Below are 9,889 nucleotides of genomic sequence, written 5' to 3'. Positions count from 1 at the left end.
GAGAGTCTCAGTACACTAGACAAAAAGAAGGAACACTCCGTTGAAACATTACGCTAACCACGCTTTATAAAAAACCGTGCTGCAAATTTTACAGCGTAAGCTGCTATGGGCTGATTCCAATAGCCATTTCGATTGGCGATGCAGGCCGCCACCGCCACCCCACCGCCAGTATCTGGTGTCTGTATCAGCTATCGCCAATGAGGAAAAAATACCTAGTTCCCACCGCGATTGAACCGGGTCCGCTGCGTGTGAGTCAGCTACTCTACCACTGAGCCATTCCAGGTTTTTTTAATATTGTATATTTTAAAAATGAGTGAAATGATGTATGTAGAGGAACTATTTACAATATTATGAGCACCAAGTGGTCATAAGTGACCACACGTATACGAGCAGTACATACAAAGAAAACGTCACACAAGGTAACATCTTATGTGACAACAAAAACTTGAGAGGAGAAGGTAAACACCTAAGAAAAAGTTGATACCAATCTGGCTGACAGACTTCTTGATCGTAAATGTTCTTTAAGCGCGTAGTACTTTGAGCTAAACGCGATCAGTATACATCAGATTACGAGGATATTGATGAACTTGAAAGAGTGCGCAAAATGCCAGTTCCGGCCCCTTCTCCAAATACTTTTTTTTTGCAAATTACACACTGAAACTTTGTGAGTTAGAACATGGCTTCAGAAAAAGAAAATTTTTGTTTCAACGATTAACTGTTGCTTTTGTTATGTGCCTGAAACTATTGAACACTGGTTTATTCATTGCAGAGATGCCATTTTCTTCTGGAATTTCTTCTATAAATATCTGGAAAAATATTATGATCTAAATTCTCACAGCATCCGATATCTTGTTGTTCCGTGCGATGATGTACCATACGATATGTTTTTACTGATAGGCTTGCATGGCTGACAGAAAACTCGGACGCAAGACCGAAATGCAGAATGAACAATTTCCTCATGAGCCAAAAAAGGCCCATAAGCGCGTCCTACCGTGAGCGGGAACGCGCGATATCACATGCGCGCCACGCAGCATTCATGTGAGCACATTTCGCACTGCAATTGCATACTATTACGACATGTAGAATGCCATGTAGCAGATGCAAAGGTAGCGAGCGGTACAAAAGGCAGCTAAGAAGGTTAAGGGAAGAAAATGAAGTTTAAGGAAACGTATACAAGAATGCTAGAAAACATAGTATGTACCTGAATGATCAAGCTGGCTAGGTGACTGTGTCGCCGCACGTTTCAAATGGGATGTCCATAGATCATCATCATCATTATCATCGCATCGTGCCACTTGCCTTGCGATGTGAGATGCGCACCGCGTAGCGCCTACATGTGTGCTCTTTGGATTGCAGTTGCATATTTTACACCAGGTGGCACGCCATGTCGCAGTTGCATAGGCAGCGGTACAAGGTCGATAGGGAAGGTAGAGACAAGATAGATAGGTACAAGGTAGATAGGAACAAAAAGAAGATTATGGAGATGTATAAATATTGATATAAAGAAAAACATGTGTGGCATACCTGTATAATTCAAGCAGGCTATAGGGTGACTGTTTTTCACCATCCCTATTCAAAGGGAATGCCATTATACCATCATCATCATTAGCATCGTGTTATACCATTTGACACGCAATGTCACATGTGCGCCGCGTAGCGTCGGCACGAGGAATGTTTGCAGTGCAGTCCCATTACATTCCACCAATTGTCACGACATGTAGCAGTTGCAGACAGGACATGCTGCGCGTAGCTGCACATGATTAACTCAAGCAGGTTTGGTGGTTAATATATATATATATATATATATATACGCTTGTGCACACGAGCACGAAACTGAATTTATTTTTGTGACCAGATTTGGCGCCAACCGATTATACTCACCGCTATCGTTCTCACTATAGCATGGCTTTGCTTCCTGGGCACACGGTCACCAAATGACTCATTCAATTCTTCATTCACAAATAGGTGGACACGTCGTCTTGAGCAACAGCGCCTTGTAATGCGTTACTGTAAATCTGTTGACAGCCTTCACAAAGCTTCAGATATAGTAAGTCCGAGAGCTACGACGGGATTAATGATCGCCGGGAAAACTCATAATAAAGCGGGCGTGGCCACGACTGACTCATTATATCGACTTGCCATATAAAAGGATTGTTAACTTATATATTCCGTAACTAGTTGATTGCGTGCTTGAATTATGAATTGTGCGATCAATCAGGCGATTATAGGTATATTACACACTGCAAAGGCCCCCCGCCCACTGCCGCGAAACGATTGCTCTATTCTCACGCTACGGGAAGCAGAAATTCAGTGACGCACGTCATTAGCGCTGCCTTCACATAGACCGCAAACTCAATTATACCGTGCGTTTGTATCTTCGCGTTGCCTGCGCCAGCAAACGAGTTGATCAGAGCCAGCCGCCAACAACAAACGCACGAATGCGCACACGTACGCACGGACGACTTACTAAGCAGCATAACGACCACGCTCCCAAGTTTTGTCCCGCACAGACCCCGCCGAGAGTTGGGCCGCCTCTGAGCTTCGGGGACGCCGGCCGTTGCCTGCTGGCGCTGCCACCAATTCACGCACGCTAAACTTGCAGCGAGACCGCGGTAGACGCGATTCCGACGCTACGCATTGCTGCGCGGGACTAATTAATGAGCCCATGCGTGACCCATTAGTCAAGTCGGAAAAACGCTTACACGCCTTGTGGGACCGCCGCACAGCATGACCAATTCACGTTATTATTGTAATTATTATTACTATAACATTTTTGACGGCGTCAATCAGACGGGAAGTGGACTCCAGATATGAATGCTTTTTTGACTGTCTGAAAGGGAGTTCTTTTTATTCAATTTGCCGTTGCTTTCTCTTTCTTTGTGTCCCATTGTCTCGTGAATTTGTCAGTGCTACCGTCTGCAATAGCTACGGAGAAAAACACCGCACGGTGAAATAGCGCTAAGCTGCGGACACCATTATAATTAACGCGAACGCACCTTAAGCTTCCAATGTTTCCTTGAATTAGCGCAACTCAGAATGAGTAAAGAAGGAAGACGCACAGGAAGTGACACGAAAGAAAAGAGCAGCAGACAGGGGGGCGTTAAACCCCAACTGGTTTATTTCGTGACGCTTGTGACAGCTTTATGCAAAGTTAAAGAGCAATTAATAAAAACGCTGCTGATTCTACTCCGGCACAGACCAATATACGCATTTTTTTACGTGATTGTGCTACAGATGGTGCTTGCACACACATCGCCAAGCCTTTAAACGGCTTCAGCTTCTTTTATTTCGCATGTCAGCTGATTATGACAACGTCCTATGATATCATCTCTGTCGAAATGAGGGGCATGACCGCAAACATCGTTTGCTACCACTATTTTTAACATTGTTACGGTGCTCGCGAGGTTTGAATTAAAAAGGGCCCGGTTTGATCAACGTAAGATTGGTCCCGAGACAAACAAATATGATATACCACACACACTTGGTGCACAATCAACAAATTTACTCAATGTCGTTTTTCACCGCTCCAGCTTCCCACTTTCTTAGAAAAACTCAGCTTGTCAAGCGCACCAAGCTTTTCAAAAGCGTTCTTCTGTCGTCAGTGTTTTTTTCCACCCCAAGCACGTTATCGCATCAATGGAAAGCAGCCGTCAGAGCCTGAAAAAAAAAAGTTTATACTTCTGCTTTTCGTTGAATTGCTGACTGGTTGCAGTTATTTATCGATTGTATTTATTTATTGGTTGATTGAATAAATGAAACATTTGTAATTTGTTTGCCCAATATATTCGCTTCAGTAATTATCGCATAATTTAGGGAGTGATCACGTTCACCACTACTAATAAGCTTGGTCTGGAAAATTATCAATTTGTTTGGAATCCACTTTTTTTTAAATAATTTTGAAAGCTGTAGCAGAAACAGGCTGCATTCTTCCATACTGAGCCCACATCTGTATCTATTCTTCTCGAGCGCCCACTCATAGTGCGCCATTATGCGCTCCATTCGAAATATTCATTCCCACAGATATGTGACTCGCTATACGAGGGCCCAAAAACATGTTCAAAAACATTTATTTTAGTGTGGAGTATAAAATTAGAAGCTATTTAGGACACCTTGCAGTCCTATCAGTATATCGTTCAAAATTATAAATCCATGAAGCAGTTCGTTGCAGCTGTTTATATATAACAGAGAAATTCCGACCGAAGTACGGAACAGATGTCCAGGAACAGGGAATTGTATTGTACAGTAAATTGTATTTACTGTAAAATCATCTATCGACTATACCTTCCAGTTTTTGCGCATTTACTTCAGCGACTTCTTCCTCGTACACATTGTAGACTGAAAGTGCCGTAGTAATATTCACATCATCAACAGCCTATACGTTCGTGTGGTAGATGGCACATACGAACTAGCAGATCACATGGCCGAAAAGCTGCGCGGGGCGTTCGATTGCGCTGTCTTTTGTGAGGAACACAATATTGAACAAGTGTATTTTCCCCAAAACCTCTACCTCGATGGGCGAAAGCAGGGTATTTACAAGATGCACATGTTACAGTTACTAGTAAGGTGGCTTGACCGAGATATCAAAAGGCCTGAGCAAACGCCGGGCTACTTGACTCATGAATTATGGGCGCTCACATGGTAATCGCGTTGATTCCTAGCCTTGGCACCCATGTTTTGCTAGAGGCTGGATAGAGACACGCAGCGGTCGGTGTTACTTCACTGACCACTTCACTACGACATTTCTCACCTTGCGATTGTGCAAACAATGGAGTGATGGTGATTTCTTAATTTGAGAGTGATTCCATGTCCGATATTCACCTATATTTGCTACATTCTTCAGGGGCTAATTACCGAACAGAAAAGTAATGTGAGACGGGCGTGCTTCATTTTTTGGTAAGTTTTGATTTATTCTTTGTTGAGAAGTGTATTCCTGCTTCCAAAGACCTCTCCATAAAGCGGTGATCATTGAAAAAGAGAAAAAAATCGCAAACGCTTTTTCCAATAGGCCTACGCCTAACTAAGATCTGTATAAAAAACAACAAATTACGCAGCTGCACAGCAGTTCGAAACGGTCACATGAAGCGAGTTTCAGCACGTCTAGGTTTTTTTTTTTACGAAAGAAATTTAACAAAGCAGAAAAGGAAAAGCCATCATTTGGGCCCTAAGGAAAAGAACTAGTGCTGGTATGTGGCACGGATTGCATTTCTAGGATTTCGAGAATCTATTTTATACTTGCGATTTATTGCAAGCCATCCCACCGATCTTAAATGTGCGGCACTTCGTTTCGGCTATGACCGCGCAACCGATAGATGACGTGACCGCTTAGCGAACACTTCTTTGGCTTTCCTCCCGATTCCCTCCGGAACGGTGGTTCGCTTGATCGCGCACCCTTGTTTCAGAGACGAAGTATGAGCTACCCGCGGTTTCTCTTCAAAGTCTTTACGCCCATTCCTTCTATTATTATTTTTTTGTGCCTGCCTCTGTCAAATACTTCGTATTTTCTCGCGCGGGTGGGGTTCCTCTCTTTCAAGGAAACAATAGAAGCGAATCCCCCCACAATTCGCGAGTCCCCACTGCTCGAGTCAGATTGTGCAGTCTGTAGCAGTGGTACTGTCTTTCCATTTATTTTTCTTTTCTTTTTTGCAAAGGAACCGCGATATACGGCATTGAGTAATAGCTAGGTTCCCTCCCAAGTCATCGATTTCGTGGTGCCCCCAATTTCTTACCCCTCCAATACACATTTCGACGCCACGGTGTTGTGACGGCGAGTGAATAAAGAGGAAACGGTGCAATAGGAAATATACTGACTCCACAGTGTCATTTGTGTTTCTCTAAATTTTTTTAGAAGGCAAATACACACGTGTAAATTGTGCCTCGATGAAAAAGCTAGAAGGAAAATGTATATCACAAACAATCCTTGGCTTCTGCAATAACATTATGCTGCCAGTGGGCATAGCGTCGTTAATTAAAGTTTTGTTAAATAATATGGTTTTACATTAGAGCAGTTGTCTGCGCGTGCTGAACAGAGAAATTACCCCACTTTATTTTCGCGTAGGTTGTTTTATGGAGGTTTGCTTGTTTTTTTCTTTGCTTGCTTGCGTGTTTGTATGTTTGTTTGTTTGTTTGATTGTTTGTTTGCTTACTCGTGTCTTTAATGGGATAGTACGTCGTCGGATAACGCCGCTCCCCGCAATGCATGTGCCAGGTGGCTGTAGCAAGTGGGGCTAAAAAGTGACAGAAATGGCCGCTACGAGGGAACTTCTCGTACCAATAAAGTATCATTTGTTGAAGATAAAATAGGAGTAACGACGCCTCACACTGGCAATCACTGCGCTGTTTCACTGCATAAAAGTAGCAATGGAGAGACTAATCCTACGATGGTTTTCTCGTGACGGCAACTTTATTAGCGGGGATGCTACTCTCTACTTCACTATACTCTGCTGCTCGCACGCAGTCAACTGACAGCTTTTAAAACTTGTGTCTTACATACTACTAGCCACATCGAAAATATAGTAATAGTAAGGACAAAGTTTAGAAGCATGTGATTTATTCACAGGCAACTGAAATTATTGTTGCAACCGCTCCAAAGAAATAGTTTCGCTTGAAATTGGGGTGTGATTTTTCAACGTTGTACGAGTATGTTCCTTTAAGTTTTTTCTTCTTCTTCCCTCGGTGTGCTAAGAAAGTCTGACTCGTTGAGCAAGTGTACTGAAGCGTATTTCAATAAGATCAATATAGTCACGTTTACCTGCTGTAACAAAAATTTTAAAAGTAGAATGTGTTCTAGGCATTCTTCGTCATATCCCCCCCGAGGCGCATTTTCTTACTCCAAAAATTGCGGAAATCAATAAAGACAGCATTCTCCATTAGTGTTACCAGCAGGCCGCCTCCAGTACTTTATATTGTGAATCTAGGGCGATGTGTGTTGAAACTTCTTTTAATGTATTAGAGTTATACACGTCAAAACAAGTCATTAGAGGAGATACTGTCCGGAGGATAAAGAACGGAGCGTTAAAAAGGCACTGCGGTAAAACTGGAGCAGCTCCGTTGGTTGCGTTCATGTTCAGAATGGGCGCTCGATTACGCAATTGTTGCCACTTCATTATTACTAATTAACACTCCAGTGCTCTATAGGGAGGTGATAGTAATAATAATAATAATAATAATAATAATAATAATAATAATAATAATAATAATAATAATAATAATAATAATAATAATAATAATAATAATAATAATAATAATAATAATAATAACAACAACAACAACAACAACAATAATAATAATAATAATAATAATAATAATAATAATAATAATAATAATAATAATAATAATAATAATAATAATAATAATAAAGCGATGTGGTAGCTGTGTGGCGCAGAAATATATTTATTTACGCATATGTATAAAACACTAACGCTGGTCCTCTTGAGGGGAGTTTTATAACAATTTCTGCATGGTATGTTGGGTACCAATAATGATGGTGTAAAGTCGAGAGCAATAGTTTTCAGACTACTGCATCAGAAAAAAAGTAAACCATTCATCTAGGACAGCTCCGCAACGTTCAGCTGGTTCAATAAATTAGTCTAACACGAGTAGGTGTGCTGTACCACTTGATTTCAGTTGGCATACCTAGGCTGAGAAGAAAAAATTACGACAGAACTCGACGGTAATCGACGGTAATCATTATCAACGGCAATGCAATTAGCCATAAAGCAATATAGCAACTCATCATATTGCGGTAGTCACGTTTATATAAACAATGTAGCGGTCATTCTCAGGCTTCAGTTGCTTCCGTTATATGCGGGATATACTGTATGATGTGCAAAACGAGAACAAGGTAACTAGGGTGGTTGCTTGGGCTAGTTGGTAATTCATGATCAAAAATAACGTACAGCGCAAAGGACAAGGACAGCGATAGACGACATACACAGCTCTGAGTCGATCTCCCGATCGGATATGTTACATCGTTTCTGAAAGCGAACTCGTTATCACTTTTACCCTCTGACAAAGAAGGTGGCTTTGCTGTCCTGCCGTTGGGTGACTTCAATGCGAAGGCTACCGTTGCCATTGATTCAGTTTTTAAACGTGATGACAGTGTTTCCCTTGCAAACGTGAAATTGAAAGCAAAAAAACTATGCAAATCCCTTAGCCTTGACAAGCTAGCAAAAGTGATAGAAAAAACTAAAAAGCTAAGCCTAGACATTTTCTTCTCAGCTAAGACGCATAAGAATGACTGCCCTCTGCGGGTTATCGTAACTGAAGCAGCGACTTGGCAGAAAGCTGTTGGCTTGTTTTTGCAAGATAAACTAAACCTTCTAACCATTGACGATCCTTTTCTCGTTAGACATTCTGGTGAAGTTATTAGTTTTTTAAAAGAGAATGAAAAGGGACTCAAGATGTTCTCGATCGACGTTAAAGATCTGTACTATTCACTTCCGCATGACAAGTTGCTTCTGGTTGTTGAAGAATGCATTGATGACTTTGAAGCAGTTGGCTTTCAGAATGCCGCAGGTGTTTCTGTTAGCGGCTTTCTTGAATTGCTCACCTTCTACTTGAAATCAACTTACATCTCATGGAATGAACAAAATTTCATACAAAAGAAAGGTGTTTGTATAGGATCATGTCTTGCGCCCGTACTAAGTGATATTTACCTAGCTCATCATGATCGCATTATTCATGGTCACCTAGCCGCGTCCCCTGTTGTCAAGGTGTGCAGGTTTGTGGACGACTACCTGATATTTATTGATTGCACTCAACCCGCGTTTGAGCCTGCTGTTTCTGAAGTCTTGGATTTCTTTAAGAAAGAGCTGGAGCCTCTAGAACTTACGCATGAGGTCCCCATCGATGATTCCTTGCGCTTTCTAGACCTTAGACTGAGCCTTGCTAACAAACATGTGTGCTGGTGCTTCGAACCGAGAAGTAAGAAGCCACTCTTGCCCTTTAACTCCGCACACTCAAAACTCGTTAAACGAGGTATTATAAAGTTATGTCTCATTAACTTTTTTTTAAATATTTTATACAGCGCTGTGTATGTCGTCTATCGCTGTCCTTGTCCTTTGCGCTGTACGTTATTTTTGAGAACAAGGTAAAAGCGAGAGCCAATGTGACGACAAATGGACTTGTCTTTTTCAAGGCGGCATATGCTTTTCTAGGAACATTATAAATAGGTAGGGTTCTTCTAAAGGGGAGAGGAGGTAAAGCGGGTGGGTGAGGTAATGACCGAAAGTGTATTAGCAGCGCGTGTGTAGAACTGAAAATAAAATGGTGCTATGCGCACGGCTGGTGGCACGACCGTGTGTCAGCCGGCGTGTCAACGGCCACGAGCATAGCACCCCTTCATTATCTGTTTCGCAGGAGATCAGGGTCTGTCATCTCTGTGAAGGCGATAACAAAAGGAGCGGCAGAAAATGGTGCCCGTGAACCTAAAATGGAATAAAAAGGTAAATAAAAGAAAAAAAGAAGGGGTGGAAAGTAGAAAAAAAACAACCAAATGAAAATAACTAAGTGCTGTCGCGTAAAGCTTAAAATTTCAAGTTATACCTTCTCCACGTTTCACTCATCATCTTGAATTTTCATCTCTTGCCTTCCTCGTGTTTTCCCTGGATGTACTGTCTGATATGCTCATCCGCTTAACTATGGCACAGGCTTTCCAAGCTCGCTCATGGGTCTGGCTGCATGAAGACGGCTATGGGACGACGTTAATTACTCGAACAACGATGAATTTACGAAGGAGGAATGACATTGATGCAAAGTCAAAACTGAATGACGAAAATTAGATGACGATTCAGGAAAGATGACGATGGTATAACGGCAACAGCATGAGGACGACGGCGTCATGAGGACAATGCAATTGCGATAAGCTTACGTCGATGATACGTGACGACGA

The 9,889-nt window shown here is 41.9% G+C and overlaps 1 protein-coding gene across 1 annotated transcript; it reads left to right on the top strand.

Annotated features, from left to right (window-relative positions):
* Positions 1 to 1,384: 1,384 nt before the first annotated feature.
* On the top strand, positions 1,385 to 9,682 carry LOC142578296 (uncharacterized). Its single transcript, XM_075687694.1, has 3 exons — positions 1,385 to 1,427; positions 8,014 to 8,991; positions 9,648 to 9,682. The coding sequence occupies exons 1-3, from the start codon at positions 1,385 to 1,387 to the stop codon at positions 9,680 to 9,682; spliced, it is 1,056 nt and encodes a 351-aa protein (XP_075543809.1).
* Positions 9,683 to 9,889: the final 207 nt, after the last annotated feature.

Source organism: Dermacentor variabilis, chromosome 4 (genome assembly GCF_050947875.1).
Source record: "Dermacentor variabilis isolate Ectoservices chromosome 4, ASM5094787v1, whole genome shotgun sequence".
Classification (NCBI taxonomy): domain Eukaryota; kingdom Metazoa; phylum Arthropoda; class Arachnida; order Ixodida; family Ixodidae; genus Dermacentor; species Dermacentor variabilis.
This window is presented reverse-complemented; position numbering and strand designations above follow the sequence as displayed.